Source organism: Hylobates moloch, unplaced genomic scaffold (assembly GCF_009828535.3).
Source record: "Hylobates moloch isolate HMO894 unplaced genomic scaffold, HMol_V3 SCAFFOLD_15, whole genome shotgun sequence".
Taxonomy (NCBI): Eukaryota; Metazoa; Chordata; class Mammalia; order Primates; family Hylobatidae; genus Hylobates; species Hylobates moloch.
This window is the reverse complement of record NW_026652290.1, coordinates 11,823,314-11,848,056: the sequence shown is the minus strand read 5'-3', so window position 1 is coordinate 11,848,056 and position 24,743 is coordinate 11,823,314. Positions and strand designations below refer to the sequence as shown.

The 24,743-nt window shown below is 40.4% G+C and overlaps 1 protein-coding gene across 1 annotated transcript in view; it reads left to right on the top strand.

Annotated features, from left to right (window-relative positions):
- PSMD12 (proteasome 26S subunit, non-ATPase 12) overlaps nt 1–24,229 on the top strand; it is a 30,734-nt gene extending 6,505 nt beyond the window's left edge. The window contains exons 2-11 of the mRNA XM_032177063.2: nt 2,694–2,753; nt 2,843–2,971; nt 10,578–10,685; nt 12,891–12,995; nt 14,047–14,196; nt 14,282–14,416; nt 15,670–15,782; nt 17,069–17,243; nt 19,577–19,654; nt 21,080–24,229. Coding sequence (XP_032032954.1) covers nt 2,694–2,753; nt 2,843–2,971; nt 10,578–10,685; nt 12,891–12,995; nt 14,047–14,196; nt 14,282–14,416; nt 15,670–15,782; nt 17,069–17,243; nt 19,577–19,654; nt 21,080–21,289 — 1,263 coding nt within the window. The 3' untranslated portion in view covers nt 21,290–24,229. The remainder of the gene's footprint in view (nt 1–2,693; nt 2,754–2,842; nt 2,972–10,577; nt 10,686–12,890; nt 12,996–14,046; nt 14,197–14,281; nt 14,417–15,669; nt 15,783–17,068; nt 17,244–19,576; nt 19,655–21,079) is intronic.
- The last annotated feature ends 514 nt before the right edge of the window (nt 24,230–24,743 follow it).

Here is a 24,743-nt window from a genome sequence, read left to right as displayed (position 1 = left end):
ATACCCATGCTTCTGAATTAGAATACCATATATTAAACCACACTCTATTGATCACAGTCACGTGACTAATAGTAATTGCAAATGTGACGGGTGACTGTCATTAAACAGTATTTTGCATTTTAACTATTTTTGCCCTTCATTTTGTTGCCACATAGTAACCATAGAGATGACTTTGATCAAAGCAAAAGGTGAGATTTAAACTAGTACGGTAGGGGAAGCGCTGCACTCCAGTGGAGAGAGCTTTGGAGCTTGAGGCAGGAGCCCCGGATCTAGTGCTGCTCATTCCTTTTGTGGCTAAGCAAGTCATTTTAAGCTGTTTAGTCCTCAGTCTTTTTAATCTCTAAAATGAAGTGATCGAATTAAATAATCCCTAGCAGTCTTTCTAGTTCTAAGATTCTTTCATCTTTTAGGATTTATTAGCCTTCAACTTCGGAGAATTTATAGATTTGTTCATTGTTTTTTTCCTCTGATGAACATTTAGCCAGTATTTATTATATACATAAATCTATAGAACTTTCCGAGAAAGGAGAACTAGGGCTCTCCAAACAGGAAACGTTGTTAAAATATGTTAAAAATCACATATTTCAGTTTTAATTAAAATAAGTTCAGACAGGGGCCAGGCAGTATATATGCTGTGCTGCATGGAAGATTCATGCATGTTTAAAAGTTATCTTGGAAAAATATGGCAGCAGTATTTTAAAAAGTCGAAACGTTATTTATGTCCATAATTCAGAAGCTATTTAATAAGTTTCTTTCATCAGTAGAAAAGGATAGTACTCATGTATCATCCATGAATGTTATTAAGATAAAAAAATTCACTTTTGGTTAGAAAAACAATTTTTAAACAACACTCTTCTCATTTCAATTTATTGTCAGAGGTGTTTGCATGATAGTTATTGATATTAGCATGTTAAATAAATGCATTTTTAAAATTTTTTATCTAGAGACCAGGTCTCACTCTGTCACCCAGGCTGGAGTGCAGTGGTACATTCCTAGCTCACTGCAGCCTCAAACTCTTGCGCTCAAGTGATTCTCCTGCCTCAGCCTCCCAGTTAGCTAGGACCACAGGCACAGGCTACTGTGCCCAGCTAATTTTTAAAGTTTTTGTAGAGACAGGATCTCCCCGTTTTCTGTGCTGGTCTCGAATTCCTGGGCTCAAGTGTCCTCCCACCTCAGCCTCCCAAAGTGCTGGGATTACAGTATGTGAGACACCGTGCCTGGCCAGTGAGTGCAGTTTTTGTGCTGTATGTTGGTTTTGGTTTTACCAAAATGTGTGGTTCCTAATAGGATAATTTGTTTTAGTCCTGGTGTATTATCATTTATGTTTATATTATTTGAGTTTTATTGTTCCAATCTCTAAATATATAGCCCAAGGAGAATGTTTTATTTTTACATCTGAGATAGAGGTGTGGAGAGGTTAGTGTAAGTTGTCAGAAACTATTTCAGTTGGGTCAGTATCTGCTCAAGAGCATGACTTTAAGGATAGCATGTGTGGGTGTTCTCAGATGCCTTCATTTCCTGTAAGCATGATTACTAATTTATTTTTAAAGTCATTGAAAATTTAAGCCATAGTTTCCTATCTTTTAGTACCAAGCACTCTTTTTATTTCTCCTTGGAACTCTGTATTTTAAAATATCTGTTAGGGTGACGGTAACTTCATAAAGGAATCATTTATTTTCCTACTTTTTTTTTTTTTTTTTTTGAGACAGGTTCTCACTCTGTCACCCATGCTAGAGTGCAGTGGTGCGATCTTGGCTTACTGCAGCCTTCACCTCCATGGCTCAAGCCAGCCTCCCACTTCAGCCTCCAGAGTAGCTGGGACTACAGGTGTGCACCACAATGCCCAGCTAATTTTTGTATTTTTTTGTAGAGACAGGTTTCGCCATGTAGCCCAGCCTGGTCTCGAACTCCTGAGCTCAAGATATCTGCCCCCTTCGGCCTCCTAAAATGCTGTCGTTACAGGCATGAGCCACTGCACCTGGCCTCTGTTTTTATTCTTTAAAGACACATGTGACTACCACTTAGAGTCTGTGATCAGAACAGGATCCACCAGATGCAGTGGCTCAGGCCTGTAATCCAAGCACTTTGGGAGGCTGAGGTGGGACGATCACTTGAGGTCAGGAGTTCAAGACCAGCCTGGCCAACATGGTGAAACGCCGTCTCTACAAAAAAATACAAAAATTAGCCGGACGTGGTGGTGCACTCCTGTAGTCCCACCTGCTCCAGAGGCTGAGGTATGAGAATCGCTAGAACCCGGGAGGTGGAGGTTGCAGTGAGCCGAGATGGTGCCACTGCAGTTCAGCCTGGGTGAAAGAGTGAGACTGTCTCAGAAAAAAAAAAAAAAAGAACAAGATAAACAGGTGTTACCATACTGAGTTGATAAATTAGAATCCAGAACAAAGACTTGATGTTTTCTCAGGTTACATGATTGTTATATGTTCCGTTTCTCTTAGGCATTTAAAAATATTAAAAATAGCTTATGGGCTTCAAGTAGGGAACCACTGACTGATGGAACCCACTAGAGAAGGAAGCACTATCATGAAAAGGAGAGAAACAAAACTAGTTATGGGTGGTCCTTTTCCTCTAGAAGAGGCTGTTGATTTTTCCTTTTCTGTGTCAAAACCATTTCATTTTAGACTAGTTATTTGCATTTTGTGTGTTTTTTTATTGTTCATTTTCATCTTTTGTTTTAGGAAGGAAGACTTCAAGAAGTCATTGAAACCCTTCTCTCTCTGGAAAAGCAGACTCGTACTGTGAGTAGTTTACAGGGAAAAAAGCTCAGTTACCATTAATTTCATTGAACATTGTTCCATTAACTTTCAATATATTTTTACCCTTACAGGCTTCCGATATGGTATCTACATCCCGTATCTTAGTTGCAGTAGTGAAGATGTGCTATGAGGCTAAAGAATGGGATTTACTTAATGAAAATATTATGCTTTTGTCCAAAAGGCGGAGTCAGTTAAAACAAGTGAGTTCATGATCATGTCTGCTCCAAACACAAAAGCATTTGTATTTCAGAACTTTTCACAAGCTCTTCTATAAGTCTGTTTAAAATGTGTTAAGTCAACATTGTAACATCCTAGAGTGTGTTTTAAAATTCGGTCCACGTTCTCACAGTGATATGACTGTTTTCTGTTTTTTCTTCTGGTCTTTATATGTTTGCGTATTTTTTAAAATTGTGTTATACTTAGAGTGTTGATACAGCTTTGTTCTATTTTGGTATTGCTACTTTTATTTTTTCCTTATTTATTTACTTATTTTGAGACAGGGTCTCACTCTGTCATCCAGGCTGGAGTGCAGTGGTGTGATTACAACTGACTGCAGCCTCAACCTCCCGGGCTCAAGCAGTCTTCCCACCTCAACCCCCAAGCAGCTGGGACTGTAAGCACATGCCACCACACCTGGCCAATTTTTTTATTTTTTGTAGAGATGAGATCTCACTATATTACCCAGGCTGGTCTCAAACTCCTGGGCTCAAGTGATCCCTCTGTCTTGGCCTCCCAAAATGCTGGAATTACAGGCATGAGTCACTGTGCCTGGCCCCACTTTTATTATTTTAAATGGTTGTGTTATAATTTATCAAGCTGATATTCTGATTTTATTTAGTCATATCTCTTTTATTAAACACATCTTTCTATGCTTTTTTTTTTTTTTTTTTTTTTTGAGACGGAGTCTCGCTCTGTCGCCCAGGCTGGAGTGCAGTGGCGCAGTCTCGGCTCACTGCAAGCTCCGCCTCCCAGGTTCACGCCATTCTCCTGCCTCAGCCTCTCCGAGTAGCTGGGACTACAGGCGCCCGCCACCACGCCCGGCTAATTTTTTGTATTTTTAGTAGAGACGGGGTTTCACTGTGGTCTCGATCTCCTGACCTCGTGATCCGCCCGCCTCGGCCTCCCAAAGTGCTGGGATTACAAGCGTGAGCCACCGCGCCTGGCCCTCTATGCTGTTTTAAAATATTTTTTAGTAGTAACTAAATATTTCAAATTTTCTTATATTATGCCAATACATGATTTTTTTGCAAAACAGCTTTTTGAGGTATTACTGACATTCAAAAACTATGCATGTTAAAAACGATTTCTCTCCTTGACTAAACTCTCTGAGCCCTCTTCTTGACAAGTCCTTAACCTTGTCCTGTGTAGACTTAAACAAATACTAAGATTGTTTCTAACAGCTCAAGGCTGCATTTCCAGGATGACCCAACCCCCACTTAGAGTGCCTGCCTGAGAAAACTGAAGTCTGCCAAAAGAATGTACTGTTAAACATTTAATCGTGTGTGTGTGTGTGTGTGTGTGTGTGTGTGTGTGTGTGTGTGTGTGTAGAAATGGGGTCTTGGGTCTCGCTACATTGCCCAGGCTGGTCTTGAACTCCTGGGCTTAAGTGATTTTCCCACCTCGGCCTCCCAAAGTGCTGGGATTATAGGCATGAGCCACTGCTCCCGGCTTCCAACTTATTTTTGAGGCCGTTTTTAGAGAGACTATTTTGCTCATTTTGTTTAGAGATTATGTAAGTTCTCTTTTAGTGTTTTGGTGAAGTTGGATTTTCTTTACTGTTTCCTTATTCTTCTTGAGATATATTTAAATGTTCCCTTGTACAAGTAGATCTCATTTTTTACATTTTTATCTCATCTTTTAAATACTGTTTCCTGAGTAGTTTCTGGGTTTTAATTTCTTGCTTTAAATAATAAAGACAATGACATTGTGAAAGAGGATGTAATGGAACCAAAAATAGATATATATATAGTGTTACTGGCCAAATTCCTGATTTTATTAATTAGACTGCTTCTAGGGTAAGGATAGTGTTAAAGTGGATTAAAGTTTTTTTGCAAAAGCCAGAGTTACTGTAATTGATTTTGGTTTATTTTTCTTTAGGTAAGTTTACATGCATATAAAATACAGTGTTGGCTCAGTGCGGTGAATCAAACCTGTAATACCAGCACTTTGGGAGGCCAAGGTTGGCGGATTGCTTGAGCCCAGGAGTTCGAGACCAGTCTGGGCAATCCTGTGAAACCCTGTCTCTACAAAAAATACAAAAATTAGCTGAGTGTGGTGGCAGGCGCCTGTAATCCCAGCTACTTGGGAGGCTGTGGCAGGAGAATCACTTGACTGGGGAGGCAGAGGTTGCAGTGAGCCGAGATTGTGCCATTGCATTGCAGCCTGGGCAACAGGATGAGATGCTTGTCTCAAAAAAAAAAACAAAAACAAAAACAAAAATATACAAGCCGATATTAAGAATTAGTATAGATTTAATTGAGACAACCTAAAATATGTGAATGTGAAATTTATGTATTTATTTATTTGAGACAGAGTCTTGCTCTGTCGCCCAGGCTGGAGTGCAGTGGCACCATCTCTGCTCACTGCAACCTCCGCCGCCCGGGTTTATGTACTGCTTCTGCCTGAGCCTCCCAAGTAGCTGAGATTACAGGCATGTGCCACCACACCCAGCTAATTTTTGTATTTTTGGTAGAGCCAGGGTTTCACCATGTTGCCCAGGTTGGTCTTGAACTCCTGACCTCAAGTGATCCACCCACCTCAGCTTCTCAAAGTGCTGGGATTACAGCCATGAGCCACCGCACCCGGCCATGAAATTTATTTAAATGTGCCTTTTGGTGCCCAGTTCACTGGTTTGAGAGACAATTATTAGACAAACCATCATCTTACTCTATTTTCTAAGAAACTTACTCTCTATGGGACAATTTTGAAAAGGCTCCTTAATTAGAAGTCTTGGGGCAACCCAGGTTGAAATCAAAAATTTATGTTTTATGTAGTATTAGGACAATTCAAAGCACACATCTTAAACTTTAATTTCTCATGCCATAAAAACTCAGAGCTAGTAGGGGGTGTTCCTTAACGCTTACTTTTTTCTTTTTTTTTTTTTTTTGAGACGGAGTCTTGCTCTGTCGCCCAGGCTGGAGTGCAGTGACGCAATCTCGGCTCACTGCAAGCTCCGCCTCCCGGGTTCACGCCATTCTCCTGCCTCAGCCTCTCCGAGTAGCTGGGACTACAGGCGCCCGCCACCACGCCCGGCTAATTTTTTGTATTTTTAGTAGAGACGGGGTTTCACAGTGGTCTGGATCTCCTGACCTCGTGATCCGCCCGCCTCGGCCTCCCAAAGTGGTGGGATTACAAGCGTGAGCCACCGCGCCCAGCCAACGCTTACTTTTTTCTTCCCTTTTTTTTTTTTTTTGAAACAGTCTCACTCTGTCGCCCAGGCTAGAGTACAGTGGTGCAATCATAGCTCACTACAGCCTCAATCTCATGGGCTCAAGCCGTCCTCCCCCTCAGCCTCCCGAGTAGCTGGGGCTACAGGCACAAGCCATCACACCCAGCTAATTTTTGTGCTTTTTGTAGAGATGGAGTCTTGCTATGTTGACCAGGCCTCTAATTCGTGGGCTTAAGCAGTCCTCCTGCCTTTGCCTTGTCTGCCAAAGTTCTGGGATTACAGGCATGAGCCACCGTGCCTGGCCCCTGGCCCTGTTAATTTCCAAATGGAGAAACATATTTTTATGTAAAGTGCTTGGAATGTGAAGAGACATGCAGCCTATAGCTCTTGCCCTTGGCACCCTATTGGTTAGTAACGTATGTAAGTCACAAGTAATCATAGCACATCTTTAACAAGTAGTCTTACGATTTTTTTTAAATTGCTACACATACATTAGGCAATGTATAAGTGACACAAGAGTAATAGGATGTACAAAGAAATGTGAAAGAAGGAAGAAAATATGTTGAGTTAGATTTATTGGGGAAGGCTTCTTGGAGAGAGAGGAATTTGAGTCTCTCTCACAGCTGGCTAGTGACAACCAGAACTGGAGCCAGGCATGCTCCTTTCCATGTAACATTATGTCTTCATAGCTATGGAAAGTTCTTAGGAAACATAAATGTCTCTTTGGCCCACGAAGTCCACTTTTCTCATAATTATTTTTTACTTACAAAATTTATTTTTTGCTTAAGCAGACTTAGAAAGTAACTTTAAGAAAATAAACTTTTTGGCTGGGCATGGTGGCTCACACCTGTAATCCTAGCACTTTGGGAGGTCAAGGCAGGCGGATTTCCTGAGCTCAGGAGTTTAAGACCAACCTGGGCAACATGGCGAAACCCTGTCCCTGCTAAAAATACAAAAACAATTAGCCAGGCGTGGTGGCGCACATAGTCCCAGCTACTCAGAAGTGTGAGGCAGGAGAATCGCTTGAACCCCGGGAGGCGGAGGTTGCAGTAAGCCAAGATCGCCCCACTGCACTCTAGCCTGGGCGACAGAGCGAGACTGTCTCAAAAGAGAGAGAGGGAGAGGGGGGAAAGGAGGAAGGGAAGGAAAGGAAGGAAGGAAATAACCTTTTCTAGATTGCTTAATATGAGTGGTTTCTATTCATTGTCTGTCACTTGAGCCCAAGGGGTCACTCCAACTCTAACTTCCTGAATGTCTTGCATTTTTTGCAGAGAGGAGCAGGATGTTCACTTATTATTAGAATTTTTTTAATAGCTTCCCCATTGCATTGTTAGCGTATTGATGTATAGTAGTCCCCCTTTGTCCGTAAGGAATATCTCCAAAAACCCTCTCTGGAGACCAGAAACCACAGATAGTATGAAACCATATATCCACTATGGTTTTTCCTTGTTGAGAACTTTCACCTTTTCATTTAAAGGAGGCACTTTATGGCTTCGCTTTGGCGTATACAAATGGCCAGCATCACCACTCTTGGGCTTTGAAGCCATTATGAAGTATAATAAGGGTTGCTTGAGCACAAGCGCTGCACGGGATACAGTGGATCTGGTGTCCAGTGGATCACATGAGACTGAGATGGCTACTGAGTGACTAGGGTGGGTGGTGTGGAGACCTGGACCAAAGGGTGATTTGAGGGACTGCATTTGATTTCATCACTACTCAGAATGGTGTACAGCTTAAAGCTTGTAGATTGTTTATACATGGAGTTTTCCATTTAATGTTTTCACACCAGTTGACCATGGCTAACTGAAACTGGAAAGCAAAACCTTCGTAAGTAGGGACTACTGTAGTTGTTGTTTTTAACCCCATCTGATTTCTGTTAATGTATTTTTTGCACAGCTTTTAGAATTATCAAGTTGTGTGCTCTTCTAGAAATTATTATTATAATTAACTTTACAGGCATCCTATGTTTTGTGAGACACTACATGTCCTAGGGCCTTGAACTTATTGAAAGAGTTATAGTTTACAATAAAACCATAGCTTTCCAGAATGCCTAGGTCTCTACATAGCCAGTGTTTCAGATAGTTAAAAGTTTAATACTGCTTGTTCTCATCGATAAATGGAAGTTAAACAGTAGATGCACATGGGCATGAAGATGGTAAGACCCCTGTCTTTACAAAAAAACTTTCAAAAATTAGCTGAGTGTGGTGGCACATGCCTGTAGTCCCAGCTACCCAAGAGGCTGAGGTGGGAAGATCACATGAGCCCAGGAATTTGAGGTAGCAGTGAGCTGTGGTCATGCCACTGCACTCCAGCCTGGGTGACAAAGTGAGGCCCCATCTCTTTAAAAAAAAAAAATTTTTTTTTTTTTGAGACAGAGTCTCGCTCTGTCGCCAGGCTGGAGTGCAGTGGCGCGATCTTGGCTCACTGGGTTCAAGCAATTCTCCTGTCTCAGACTCCTGAGTAGCTGGGACTACAGGCATGCACCACCAGACCTGGCTAATTTTTGTATTTTTAGTAGAGACTGGGTTTTGCCATGTTGGCCAGAATGGTCTCGATCACTTGACTTCGTGATCTGCCGGCCTCAGCATCCCAAAGTCTGGGATTACAGGCGTGAGCCACCGCACCCAGCCAAAAAAATGTTTTCAATTAAAAAAAAAAAAAAAGGTGGAAATAACAGACACTGAGGACTCCAAAAGCAGGGAGGATGAAAGGAGGTGAGGGGGCCGGGCGCGGTGGCTCAAGCCTGTAATCCCAGCACTTTGGGAGGCCGAGGCGGGCGGATCACGAGGTCAGGAGATCGAGACCATCCTGGCTAACACGGTGAAACCCCGTCTCTACTAAAAATACAAAAAATTAGCCGGGCGTGTTGGCGGGCGCCTATAGTCCCAGCTACTCGGGAGGCTGAGGCAGGAGAATGGCGTGAACCCCGGGAGGCGGAGCTTGCAGTGAGCCGAGATCGCGCCACTGCACTCCAGCCTGGGGGACAGAACAAGACTGTCTCAAAAAAAAAAAAAAAAAAAAAAAAGGAGGTGAGGGTTACCTGTGTATCCAGAATTACCTATTGGATGCAATGTTCACTGTTTGGGTGATAGGTTCGCTAGAGGCCCATACCTCACCACTATACAATATATTCATGAAACAAGCCTCCACATGTACCCCCTGAATCTAAAATAAAATAAAACCACCTCCACAACAAAAACATTTAGCCTGAGCTGCTTAAACATAAAATGTTTTTCATGGAAATCTTTCTAAGATATTCTATTCACTTTTCTGCTGCCTTAACCAAAATATACTTAATGTAATTTAACATTTTCTTGATGACTTATGGTCCTAATTATTATTATTATTATTATTATTATTTTGAGACAAGTCTCTATCGCCCAGGCTCAAGTGCAGTGGCGTGATCTTGGCTTACTGCAAGCTCCGCCTCCTGGGTTCACACCATTCTGCTGCCTCAGCCTCCCAAGTAGCTGGGACTATAGGCACCCGCCACCACGCCTGGTTAATTTTTTTGTATTTTTAGTAGAGACGGGGTTTCACCATGTTAGCCAGGTTGGTCTCGATCTCCTGACCTCGTGATCCACCTGCCTCAGCCTCCCAGAGTGCTGGGATTACAGGTGTGAGTCACCGCGCCTGACCCATGGTCCTAATTGTTAATGATTATCATATATTGCTTAAAATCTAGATCAAGCATTGGCAAATGATGGGACACAAACCAAATCCCACCCGCCTCCTATTTTTATAAATAAAGTCATTGGAACACAGCCACGCTCATTTGTTTTTAAGGAGGCAGAGTTGAATAGTTGCTACAGAGACTGTGTGGCCCACAAAGTCCAAAATAACTACTTTATGAACATTTGCAAAAATTTACAGAAAATGTTTGCTGATTTGTGACCTGGATCATAGAATGTTAGTGCTGAAGGGAATGTATTCTAGCCCCTTGATATAACCTGTGAGGAAACTGAAGGCATGAGGGTCTCTGGCTCTCAGTGTCACATGGTATTGAGGTGAATTTGGGTGACTGTGGCTCTTCCTCCCACCCAGGTGGTAGAACCGTTTCACCTTTTGCCTCTGCCACTGCCTTTTTCCTCCTCGGTCACAGTTTCTGCAGGTCATGGCTTCAAGCTGCTGTGGACCTCTGCTTTCTCTTCCCCTAGTCAGATGCCATTTCTTCCATGCTTTCCTGCTTGGCTGCATTTCTGCATCTGAGGTTTTCCTGACTTTTACCGACTTGTTACGAGATACTCGGTACTTTTTAGGTATCAGTGAGATTTCGATGTGATGTTCTTTGTGACATTTCAGTGTCTAGAGTTACTTGGGAAGACCAAGTTCGATCATTGCTCTTTGATCAATAAAATACGTTTTTTTCAGTCTGTGAGGAATGTATTTTACTTATGAAATGGTTTTTAATATTTTAGGCTGTTGCCAAAATGGTTCAACAGTGCTGTACTTATGTTGAGGAAATCACAGACCTTCCTATCAAACTTCGATTAATTGATACTCTACGAATGGTTACCGAAGGAAAGGTAAATTTTCTGTTGACATAACTCACAATGATATGAACTGTTTTTTCTGTATTCAGAGATACTTAACGTATGTAGATATTTTGTATATTTTTATGTTTATTTTTTAAAGAAATAAACAAAATGTCATCACTAATTCAACCAATGTCTTTGTACATCCCTTTCTGCAAATGAATCTATTTAAATACTGACAGCCATGGTATATCTAGATTTTTCTGGGAATTGGGTATCTTATCACAGATTTATATGTGACTTTAAAAAAAAATGAATAAAAATTCTGCAGGGTCAGGGTGTGGGAGAAGAGCATTTTAGACATAGAGGAAATAATATTCAAAGATAACAAAGTAAGAAATGTATGATACAGGCCAGGTGTGGTGGCTCACGCCTGTAATCCCAGCACTTTGGGAGGCCGAGGTGGGCGGATCACGAGGTCAGGAGATCGAGACCATCATGGCTAACAAGGTGAAACCCCGCCTCTACTAAAAAAAAATACAAAAAATTAGCCAGGCGTGGTGGCGGGCGCCTGTAGTCCCAGCTACTGGGGAGGCTGAGGCAGGAGAATGGCGTGACCCCAGGAGGCGGAGCTTGCAGTGAGCCGAGATCGCGCCACTGTACTCCAGCCTGGGTGACAGAGCTAGACTCCATCTCAAAAAAAAAAAATGTATGATAGAGGCCGGGCGTGGTGGCTCACGCTTGTAATCCCAGCACTTTGGGAGGCCGAGGCAGGCGGATCATGAGGTCAGGAGATCGAGACCACGGTGAAACCCTGTCTCTACTAAAAATACAAAAAAAAAAAAAAAAAATTAGCCTGGCGTGGTGGCGGGCGCCTGTAGTCCCAGCTACTCGGAGAGGCTGAGGCAGGAGAATGGTGTGAATCTGGGAGGCGGAGCTAGCAGTGAGCCAAGATCGCGCCACTGCACTCCAGCCTGGGTGACAGAGCGAGACTCCGTCTCAAAAAAAAAAAAAAAAAAAAAAAAAAGAAATGTATGATAGATGTAGGAAGCTGTAGTTAGTTTGATATTATTGAAAATAAGGTAAGCAAGCCTAAGCATGAAAATTCATTCCCTAGGTGCTTTAGGTTATACTGTAGTCATATTTTTGGTGTTTAATTTGTTGGAAATTATAAATCTACTAACATTACTTATAGCTACAAAAATGTTAACAACTTTAATACCTAGCAAAATTAGATATTCTTAAAGAAGGTAGTCTTGTATTTAAAGATAAATCAGAATTAGAGTATTAATTGTAGACATTGGCCTACATATAACACACTTTTCAAATAATCACAAGGCATTTTGCATCTTCTGTGCCGTTTATGTAACTTGTGGTCCTATTATTTGTTAAACATAGTAATTTCATATTTAGGTTCTTAAAGCAGAGTTACAAAATATGGGTAAGGTTTTATAGAGACATTTTCTTAAGAATTATGGCTATATTTGTGAATATAAAATGTCTCACAGCTGTATTTGTACATGGTGGATAAAGTGCACAATAGCTGTAAAATATTCTTATAGCTGGGTTAAAGAATAGTTCAGTTCTGGCCAGGCACAGTGGCTCACACCTGTAATCCCAGCACTTTGGGAGGCCGAGGTGGGTGGATCACCTGAGGTCGGGAGTTCAAGACCAGCCTGACCAACATGGAGAAACACCGTCTCTACTAAAAATACAAAATTAGCTGGGCATGGTGGCGCATGCCTGTAATCCCAGCTACTCTGGAGGCTGAAGCAGGAAAATCGCTTGAACCCGGGAGGTAGAGGTTGTGGTGAGCCGAGATCACGCCACTGCACTCTGGCCTGGGCAACAAGAGCGAAACTCCATCTCAAAAAACAAAAAAAAAAGTAGTTCAGTTCTACCCTTTATTTTATTTTTTTGAGACAGTCTCACTCTGTTGCTGAGGCTAGAGTGCAGTGGCCTGATCATGGCTCACTGCAGCCTTAAACTCTGGGGCTCAAGTGATCCTCCTGTGGCACCCCCCCAAGTAGCTGAGACTAAAGGTGCATGCCGCCACACTCAGCTAATGTTTTGATTTTTAGTAGAGACAGGCTCAACATGTTTCCCAGGCTGGTCTCAAACTCCTGGACTCAAGCGATCCTCCTGCCTCAGCCTTCCAAAATGTCGGGATTACAGGTGTGAGCCACCACACCCAGCCTAGTTTTTAAATTTTAACGTTTCCACGGAATTTTGATTGTGTAAATTTCTCATTTGTAGATTTATGTTGAAATTGAGCGTGCGCGACTGACTAAAACATTAGCAACTATAAAAGAACAAAATGGTGATGTGAAAGAGGCAGCCTCCATTTTACAGGAGTTACAGGTAAGGTACTGCATTTTAGAGTTGGTAAAACTTTGTTTAGTCAGCAGCATTTTCTAATGGAAATATAGGTTGAGTATCCCTTATCCAAAATGTTTGGGACCAATAATTGTTTTGGATTTTGATTGAAAGCCTGTGAATGGCATCTTTTTTCATACTGAAAATTGTCATTTCCTCATTAGCCATTAAGAAGATGCAAATTAAAACCACAATGGGGTACCACTATATACCTATTAAAATGCCTACAGTTTAAACAATAAAACACTCACTGCTGGTGGGGATGTAAAGCAGCTGGAACTCCTGTACCTTACTGGTGAGAATGCAAGGTGGTGCAGCCAGTCTGGAAAACAGTTTGGCAGTTTCTTATAAAGTTACACGTGTGCTTACCATATGACCCAGCAATCCCACTCTTGAGTATTTACCCATGGGAAATGAAAACTTACGTTTACATAAACCCAGTCTACAAAACCTGTTCAGAATAGCTTTATTTGTGATAGTAAAAAGATAAAATCAGCTCAGATATCCTTCAACAGGTGAATAAACTGTGATATGTCCGTACAATGGAATACTACTAAGCAATAAAAATAAATGAACTATGGATGTATAACTTGAGTGAATCTTACAATTTAGGCCATTAAAGACAGCCTCAAAGAATTACACACTATATTTGACATTCTTGAAAAGACAAATTTGTAGTGATGAAGTATAGATCATTGGATGTCTTAGGAGAGCTTATGAGTGGGGGAAGTGTGTTATTATAAGGGGGCAATATGAGGAAGATTTTTGGGGTTCTGTGTCTTCATTGTGATGGTGGTTACACAAATCACTACATGAGTTAAAATTCATAGAATTTTATACCAAAAGGGGGAAAATCCATTATAAATTGTAATTTTCTAGCGGTAACTAGCTTTTAATATAATTGTCAACACTCTCCCTATATACATGAAGGTTCTTATTATTTAACAAGGATGAATATTTTAATACCCATTTCATTTTATTGCAGTTCACAAAATTGCAAAGTATTATAAACTTATTTGGGGAATTATTGTGCTAGGTGGAAACCTACGGGTCAATGGAAAAGAAAGAGAGAGTGGAATTTATTTTGGAGCAAATGAGGCTCTGCCTAGCTGTGAAGGATTACATTCGAACACAAATCATCAGCAAGAAAATTAACACCAAATTTTTCCAGGAAGAAAATACAGAGGTGAGCATATCTCTGACCACATGTTTACTTTAAAAGTATGAATAAACCCCATAAACCCCAATTTGTTTTGTCAACTTTTTTGCAGAAATTAAAGTTGAAGTACTATAATTTAATGATTCAGCTGGATCAACATGAGGGATCCTATTTGTCTATTTGTAAGCACTACAGAGCAATATATGATACTCCCTGTATACAGGCAGAAAGTGAAAAATGGCAGCAGGTAAGAATATATTCGTGTAATTGACATGGCTTCTTATTCAGAAGAGTAATTTGCATTTTTTATTTTCAAATCTTTTTAACTGCAATAATTAGATGCAATTGTATGGTGCTGCTTTCTATTCAGTGTTGTTCAGTATGTTACTGATTCAGTCCAATTGCGGCCATAGTTTAGATTATGTCTCACTTTTGGAGAAATACAGACTTCCTGTTTAAAATATGTACAGTGGGTCATATCCTAATAAAGGTTGCAGATAAAGACCCGGCATTACTTTGGAAAATTATTTTACAAAAGCTGTTTAAAGGGCTTATATATATATTCCACATTTATACTGCTAACTTGTTATAAGAACTTTTTCTTTATGCATTTGTCAAAAATGAATGTCAAGAAAAATGTCAGCTGAGGGGAGTAAGTCAGATTAGCAATGATTTATTATAATAGTTTTGTGAAAACTAAATACTATAGAAAGACACTATGAAAAGGCAGCCTGGCAATATTTTTCCCCTTAAGACTTTTGTTTGTTTGTTTATTTGTTTTTTGTTTGTTTTTGAGACAGAGTCTCGCTCTGTCGCCCAGGCTGGAGTGCAGTGGCGCAGTCTTGGCCCACTGCAACCTCCACCTCCCGGATTCAAGTGACTCTCCTGCCTCAGTCTCCTGAGTAGCTGGGACTACAGGCATGTGCCACCATGCCCAGCTAATTTTTTTTTTTTTTTTTTTTTTAAGACAGAGTCTCACTCTCACCCAGGCTGGAGTGCAGTGGCACAATCTCGGCTCACTGCAAGCTCCTCCTCCCAGGTTCACACCATTCTCCTATCTCAGCCTCCCGAGGATCTGGGACTACAGGCACCCGCCACCATGCCCGGCTAATTTTGTGTATTTTTTAGTAGAGACAGGGTTTCACTGTATTAGCCAGGATGGTCTCGATCTCCTGACCTCAGGTGATCCCCCCGCCTCGGCCTCCCAAAGTGCTGGGATTATAGGCGTGAGCCACCGCGCCCAGCCTAATTTTTTTTATTTTTGTATTTTTAGTAGAGGTGGGGTTTCACTGTGTTAGCCAGGATAGTCTTGATCTGACCTCAGGTGATCCGCCTGCCTCGGCCTCCCAAAGTGCTGGGTTTACAGATGTGAGCCACTGCGCCTGGCCAAGACTTTAAAATTTAAAATGGATATATAGTTATTCCATGATTGTTCAGTTTTTGTCAAAGTTTCCATTATGTCCAGTCTTGCATATAACTTTTGTTGTACAACTCTTTTAGGCTCTGAAGAGTGTTGTACTCTATGTTATCCTGGCTCCTTTTGACAACGAACAGTCAGATTTGGTTCACCGAATAAGTGGTGACAAGAAGTTAGAAGAAATTCCCAAATACAAGTAAGTACTTTTGAAATTAGCATGATATGTCTCAGTCGAAACACCATTTTGAAAGAAAATTGGCTAACCTAAGCGTATACTTCTGTGTATACTTTTTTTTTAAATTTTATTTATTAATTTTTTTTAGACAGAGTCTCGCTCTGTCGCCCAGGCTGGAGTGCAGTGGTGCGATCTCGGCTCACTGCAAGCTCCACCTCCCGGGTTCACGCTATTCTGCTGCCTCAGCCTCCCGAGTAGCTGGGACTACAGGCGCACGCCGCCACGCCCGGCTAATTTTTTGTATTTTTAGTAGAGACGGGGTTTCACCGTGTTAGCCAGGAGGCTCTTGATCTCCTGACCTCGTGATCCGCCTGCCTCGGCCTCCCAAAGTGCTGGGATTACAGGCGTGAGCCACTGCACCTGGCTCTATACTTCTTTTTCTGAGATGGAGTTTTACTGTTGTTGCCCACGCTAGAGTGTAATGGTGTAATCTCAGCTCATTGCAACTTCTGCCTCCTGGGTTCAAGTGATTCTCCTGCCTCAACCTGCCGAGTAGCTGGGATTACAGGCACCCGCTACCATGCCGAGCTAATTTTTGTATTTTTAGTAGAGATGGGGTTTCACCATGTTGGCCAGGGCCAGGCTGGTCTCGAATTCCTGACCTCAGGTGATCCGCCCACCTCGGCCACCCAAAGTGCTGGGATTATAGGCTTGAGCCACTGTGCCTGGCCTAAGTGTGTACTTCTTAATTGGTTACTGACAGATTACACTAGAGAATAAAACTAGAGATGATAAAGTGGTAGAATTTTTTTTTAGCATTGTATTAGCAATAAATGAGATTATAACATACTTTATTCTAAATTGCTTATCAAGTGGAAGTTTTATATCAGGTCTACATTTGTAGCTTTTGATTAACTATTTGATAGAGTTTCATCTTTAGTAGTTTAGAGCTTTGTGATTTTCAGAAATACATACTTGTGAAAATCTATTATATAAAATAGACTTGCTTCATCATAAACACAACAGGCTCTTATTTCTGTTTGTTTCATGAGTACATTTACAGTCAGTTATTTCAGAAATTGACAGTGCAGAAGAGAGCAGAGTGTTAAGTGGGAGAATGCTGTATTCTGAACTACTGTGGGAAAAATGGTAATAAAGTTGGTAAAATACACAATAATCATATGGTGTATCATTCTAAATAAAATTTAACGAGAACAGTCTTTGTTGAATTTTTTGAACTTTGCTATTATATTAGTTAATACTTAATTTTTACAGATTTGGAATATTAAGATGTATACAATTTTCAGGGATCTTTTAAAGCTTTTTACCACAATGGAGTTGATGCGTTGGTCCACACTTGTTGAGGACTATGGAATGGAATTAAGAAAAGGTTCCCTTGAGAGTCCTGCAACGGATGTTTTTGGTTCTACAGAGGAAGGTGAAAAAAGGTGGAAAGACTTGAAGAACAGAGTTGTTGAACATGTAAGAATCTGTCATAGAGGTGACAATTTTTGTTTTAACCTTTAGTGAATTTACTTTTTAGAATTAAATTTTGGCAATTTTGAGCATAAACTATTTTATTTTTCACATTTGATAACCAAATGTTCATTTAGGATGTTATGTGTTTAATTCTTCACTTAGAATTTTTTTTTCTATGCCCACTGTAGTAGTGATGCACATTTGGTGTTCACATGTTTACTCTGCATTTCCCAAAGCATATTGGAATGTATCTCACTCGTCTTGGGTTTTTTCCCTATTTTTGGCTTTTCAGAAAAGATAGCTATATTTTAGCTTGCTTCATTGTGAGAGAACCTCTCAAGAATCCAAAACTGATAGCATATAAACCAGACAGAATTTCCTAAGATTGGGGGCAGGGGGCTGTTTCTCTCTTAATATTCACTAGCCTTGGAAGCAGGTAACATGTCTTAAACCTGAACTTTGATCTTTTTAGTATCACTGCCGTTATGTTGTATTATGTTGCCGTTCACTCCTTCACATAACAAACTGTTGTGAGCCTTCTGTGTGCCAGACACTTTACAAAGCACCCGGGCACACAGGAGAGTAAGACAGTACCCTACCTAGGCCGGGCGTGGTGGCTCACGCCTGTAATCCCAGCACTTTGGGAGGCTGAGGTGGGCAGATCACCTGAGGTCAGGAGTTCGAGACAAGCCTGGCCAACATGGTGAAACCCCATCTCCACTAAAAATACAAAAATTAGCCAGGCATGGTGGTGCACACCTGTAATCCCAGCTACTCGGGAAGCTGAGGCAGGAGAATTGTTTGAACCCGGGAGGCAGAGGTTTCAGTGAGCGGAGATCACACCAATGCACTCCAGCCTGGGCGACAAAGCAAGACTCTGTCTCAAAAAAAAAGACATTACCCATTACCCTACCTTTAATAAGAAGATTAAAAATTACAGGGAAAGACGTACTTATAAATAAAAAGAGTATCAGAGATATTGTAGTACAAGTATCTAGAGAGCAGAGTGAGGCTTATGGGAAACTTGGTAGTTCTGCATGGAGGAATGATCGGGTTGGATGAATCGATGATTGAGGTGAGGTTTGTAAGAGGAGTGTGAGGTTACCGGGCAGACAGGAACAAGGGAGGGCAGCCTGCACACCAAGTCCCTCAGAGTGAGTGTGGAGAATGCATTTGGAGAGATAGGAGACTAGTAAGGTGAGAGATACATAGACTTTAAATAAGGAAGTAGCCAAGGGATTAAAGACTTCATGGAATGGGATTGTTTTAAGGAAGGAAATCAATAGAATGAAGCCATTGATTAGACTTAAAGCATGAAGGAAAAGGTTAGGTTTAAAGGATAAAAGCACAGAGAAGAATGCTTCTCATGCTTTCTGGTGTGTTGGTGTTGCCATCAGCCCTGATAGAGACGGGAGAAGATGTAGCTTCTTAAAAGATTGAGTTCATTTTTCTCCCCACTGTTCCCCCACCTTGTTTTGAGTGCTATTGTTAATAATACTACCAATAAGAACAGTAAAGGGGAGTCTCTGTGTCTTCAGCACCATCGCCAGTGAAAATTAGGAAATTTAATTTGAAGCTATCTTTAAGTCATTGGAATAATGGTAAAGTGATGAGTATTTGAAATGATGTCTAATCTTTTTTTTTTTTTTTTTTTTTTTTGAGAGAGAGTCAGTGTAGCTCTGTCATCCGGACTGGAGTTACAGTGGCACAGTCATAGCACACTGTAACCTTGAATTCTTGGGTTCAAAGAATCCTCCCACCTCAGCTAATTCCTAGGTAGCTAGGCATGCTATATAGGACCATATTCAGCTAATTTTTAAATTTTTTGTGGGGATGGGGTCTTGCTGTGTTCCCAGGCTGGTCTTGGTCTCCTAGCCTCAAGCAGTCTTCCTGCCTCAGCCTCCCAAAGTGCTGGGATTACAGGTGTGAGTCCCTGCACCCGATCGATCTCCAACCATTTTTTAGATTTTAGCCTTTAAAACATTTGTGTTATAATTAGAAAATCTTAACTTTAGATTCTTGCACTCAGCAAAAATATTTCAGTACAATTTAATTTTTAACCACTAGTTAAGACAGGCATATATTTTGACTATATATTTAAAGAGCTGTGTAGAATATTCATAGTAGTTCAGAATAACTACAAAAACCAAAATATCTTAAGTATTTAGTTTTGTTATTGAAAAATAGAACTAGCTTTGCTCCAGTGATGGACTGTAGAAAAATAAAAGCTCTGAGTCTAACATTTTAAGTAAACTTACTTGGAAATGAAAATAAATGGACTTTTAGACTTACTGACAAATGTTATGTATTCTCCCTGCTCTCTATCCTCTCCCCAGAATATTAGAATAATGGCCAAGTATTATACTCGGATAACAATGAAAAGGATGGCACAGCTTCTGGATCTATCTGTTGATGTAAGTAGTAATCACCTTTGAGTTATTTGTAGGCATTCCTTTTGAATATTGACTTGTAAAAATTGAGTAAGAAAATCAATTTTATGATTTAATTTTACGTTTGGGTAATAGGGTAATAGTTTCCCAAGCAATCTTGAGTACCGAAAACTAACTTAAGTATCAAGTGATCCTAGGTCTTGTCGGAACAGTGTTGTCTTTAGGTCCATGTTTCGTGTTGACAGAATGCATAGCACACAAAGAGGAGTTAACCCAAGTGTGTAGTAATGGCCTGAAAGCCATTTCTGTCCCCAGAAGGACTTGTGACGGTTTAGGTGATAAGACTCATGGAACATTAGAGTTGGAAGGTTTGTTCCTTGATCAACTTGTCAGCTCTTGTCACTTATGAATGAGAGTATCAGAGTCCTTAGAAGTCAAGTGTCTTGTCCATGGTTCATAGTTGCCAAGTAGCAGAGCATATATTCTAACCCAGCATTTCTGGAAACAAATTAACTGTACCATACTGCCTTTTAAGGGGAAACTTTGTAGAAAAGGGAGTAGACCAGCTTGCTGTTGGCATGGATACCAGCAGTATTGAGCTTGCAAGAAGGCGGATTCAAACTCACCCCTGACTGAATCTACTCAGATTCTATTCATTCCCTAGACTATCAGTAAAATAAGTACTTATTATAGGAAGTCAGCAGTTGCTAACTTTTTTTTTTTCTTTTGAGGCAGAGTCTCACCATTTTGCCCAGGCGGGAATGCATTGGTGTGATCTCAACTCACTGCAACCTCTACCTCCCAGGGTTCAGGCGATTCTCCTGCCTCAGCCTCCCGAGTAGCTGGGACTACAGGCGTGTGCCACCATGCCCAGCTAATTTTGGTATTTTTAGTAGAGATGGGGTTTCACCATGTTTCTCAGGCTGGTCTTGAACTCCTGACCTCAAGTGATTCACCCACCTCGGCCTCCCAAAGTGCTGGGATTACAGGTGTGAGCCACCACACCCAGCTGAGTGTTACTAACTCTTAAAAATGAATTTCCGGGCACGGTGGCTCACGCTTGTAATCCCAGCACTTTGGGAGGCCGAGGCGGGCGGATCACGAGGTCAGGAGATCGAGACCACGGTGAAACCCTGTCTCTACTAAAAAATACAAAAAAAAAAAAAATAGCGGGGCGTGGTGGCGGGCGCCTGTAGTCCCAGCTACTCGGAGAGGCTGAGGCAGGAGAATGGCGTGAACCTGGGAGGTGGAGCTTGCAGTGAGCCGAGATTGCACCACTGCACTCCAGCCTGGGCGACACAGCGAGACTCCGTCTCAAAAAGAAAAAAAAAAAAAAATGAATTTCCCTGCATATTGTTGAATGAAGAGTTTAGAAAATGCTTTTCTGAAGTTTTGTTTATCGTCTGCAATTTATCCTGTCTTAATCCAATTCATCTTTCTCTCTTGCAGGAGTCTGAAGCCTTTCTCTCAAATCTAGTAGTTAACAAGACCATCTTTGCTAAAGTAGACAGATTAGCAGGAATTATCAACTTCCAGAGACCCAAGGATCCAAATAATTTATTAAATGACTGGTCTCAGAAACTGAACTCATTAATGTCTCTGGTTAACAAAACTACACATCTCATAGCCAAAGAGGAGATGATACATAATCTACAATAAGGGTCTTAATGCTTTTAGAAAAAAGTTAAAATTGGAAGTCATTAAAAAAAAAAAGACTGTTATAATGGTGTATATGTTGGGGTTTTTTTTCTAAGCTTCTTTGTCTTAAATTTTAAAATAGTGAATATGTTTGAGACTCCCTTTGACCTTTCAGTTCTCCAAGTTCATTGTTAACTTTGCATTTGCAATTGGTGCAAAAACACACATTTCTGTCATCTGAATACACAAAAAGTTGTGTCATAACTTACCCAGATATGTTTTTCTATCATTTGAAACCTTTTTAGCTACTGTTTGTTTTCATTCAACTAACACATATTCCAATAATAAAAGCAGTATATACATATTTCCTTTCTACAGTTACCTCTGATTCTAAACATTTTGTGGGGTAGTGATTTGGCAAGTGTTTTTTAAATAAAGCAAATTTCATTATAAAGCTATCAGTCATTTAGTAGAATAGAAAAGCAACATAGAGCATACAAGAACATTTGGGATAGAGTTGTGATTTGTGAAGAATTTGTACTTGATATTGTGGCAGAAAGTCTAGACTGAGTGTGTATGCAACAATCTGGTCAACTGTAGACTTTTTTTTTTTTTGAGTCAGGCTGGTTCCAGTCACAGTAGCTTGATTGCTTTCAGCCCTCATCCTCTGACTTGATCAGTTGTTCAGCAGAATCAGCTGACATAATTGACACAGGTGTTAAGTCTGCTCTGTAGGGATAGTGACTACTTTTTTTTTTTTTTTTTTTTTGGCTCTTCTTCCTCTCCCCTTTTCTTTATATGGGTTTAAATTTAACATAAAGTTGTTTTTATAAGGCTTATTTGTGGCTTTAACTTGTAAGTCTAATTACATCATTATTGTTCCAAATTCATTATCTCTGTAGGAACTTCTAGTTCCATTATATGAACACTGGATAACGTAATTTTTTTTAATGCTTTAAAAAAATGGCAAAAAGAAAGACGTCAGGCCACCCTCATAGTAAGTGGTGTAGTATTAAAATATTTTCACGGAATTAAAAATAGCTTGCTGTCAAAGAAACATCTGAGATGAATTGGTATGAACGAATTTTGCAAGTTTTTTAAATTTGATTTATTTCAGAGAAAATAGAAAAAACAATGTTAGAAGGTTATGTAAAATGATGTTTAAATGAAAGTGTGAGGTCTACTTTAAAAAAATTCAAATGAAGAGAAAAAGAAAAACAGCATTCTAGAAATGGCATTTTCTCCTAATTAATTTTCCACTAAATGGAAAATTATCAATTGTCCTATTTTATAATCCCAGGACTGAAGACAGTTGTGGGATATCTGTCATATTTATCCTGTGAGTCATTGTGAATAATGACATACAGTACTGAAGTAATCTAATTTTATTCTTTGGAAATTCAATGCATTGGTCACATTAATAACATCAACATCTGCTATCACTTATCTTTTAAAACTAACCAAAAAAGGCTGGGCGCAGTGGTTGACACCTATAATTCCAGCATTTTGGGAGGCCAAGGCGGGTGGATCACCTAAGGTCAGGATTTCGAGACTAGCCTGGCCAACATGGCAAAACCCTGTCTCTACTAAAAAAATACAAAAATTAGCCGGGCGTGGTAGCGTGTCCCTGTAGTCACAGTTACTTGGGAGGCTGAGGTGGGAGAATTCCTTGAAGCCGGGAGGCGGAGGTTGCAGTGAGCCGAGATCACGCCATTGCACTCCAGCCTGGGTGACAGAGTGAGACTCCGTTTCAAAAAAAAAAAAAAAAAAATTGGCAAGTTCAGGAACAGAAGTTCACATTAGCAGAGTATGGTTTTAATTTTCCTTTGAATGAAGAAGATAGAAGATAAAATTGTGTATTGTTAACTTGTAAATAAAATTGGAGCTAATTCGAAACTAGCTTCTCAATAACTTCATCTTTCTAGAGACTCATTACCTGTGGGCTTGTCAAACCTGGACTATTTGGCCAAATATGTTGCTATAGAGATTGCAAGTGTTCCTCCTCTTTTTTTTTTTTTTTATTTTTTGAGACGGAGTTTCACTCTTGTTGCCCAGGCTGGATTGCAGTGGCACGATCTTGGCTCACTGCAACCTCTGCCTCCCATATTCAAGCAGTTCTCCTGCCTCAACCTCCCAAGTAGCTGGGATTACAGGCGCCTGCAACCACACCTAGCTAATTTTTGTGTTTTTAGTAGAGACAGGGTTTCATCATGTTGGCTGGGCTGGTCTCAAACTCCTGACCTCAGGTGATCCACCCGCCTTGGCTGCCCAAAGTGCTGGGATTACAGGCATGAGCCACTGTGCCCAACCCCTCTTCGGTGTTTCTTTAACACACGCTAGGCTCTTTGTGTGTTATGATTCAGTGCTATTTGTAACTGTGTCCCAGTGACCAAATTGCACTCGACTCGATCAGCTGTTGATCCATTTCTGGTTTTTTCCTGTCAAACATTAATCCAGCAAATTTATGAGGTATTTACCAACTTATTTTCTTATTACAAAATAATTCATTAGCATAAAGTACAATAGTAAAATATTTGAGTTGTTCAGAACCTCAATTCATCCTGTTTTACATTTCAGACCTAAAGCTGGCAATCAGGCAAAGAAGCACTTTGTTTTAAATGTGGAGAAGATAACACTTGATTCCATTTCATTGTCATTAGTGTATTAACCAGCAGGAGAGGTGATGAGCCATTTTTCAAATGAAATACCTTTTATTTCCATATAATTTTTTTATTTTAGAGTTCAATAGCTGTTTCTATAATTATCCTCAATTTCCATATGTTACTGAATCTGAAAAACTCATCTTTAAAATTCAAACAGTTCCATTCTCTCTCTTGTGTTAAATGTGATAAAAGTACATATTTTAAATTGTTTTCAGCTCTTGGATATAGCAGCAATAAAAACACTAATTTGTGGGTATTTAAGAAAACCTGGAGAATAAACTCTTACTTTAAAAGATCACTTCTCTTTTCAGTTCTCATTGTCTGAAACAAAAGGCCATAATTTTCATTTTTACCCCAAATCATCTCTCTCTAAACCTACTTTTTTGTTTTGTCTTTTAAGACTTTATTATATTTTTAGAGCAATTTCAGATTCACAGCAAAATTAAGTGGAAGGTACAGAAATTTCCCATATTCTCCTTGCTCTCACACCTCCCTCATTGTCAACATCCCCCACCAGAGTGGTACATTTTTTACAGTTAATGAATCTGTATTGACATCATTATCACCCAAAGTCCGTAGTTTACGGTTCATTCTTGTACATTCTGTGAGTTTGGACAAATGTATAATGGCATGTATCCACCATTATACCACCATAACACTTCACCGCCCCACAGTTCTCTGCCAGTTCATACCTTCCTGCAAATCCCCTGACAATTGAGTCTACGGTTTCCATAGTTTTTCCCCTTTTCAGAATGTCATATAGTTGGAATCACAGTAGGTAGCCTTTTTTTTAGATCGGCTTCTTTCACTTA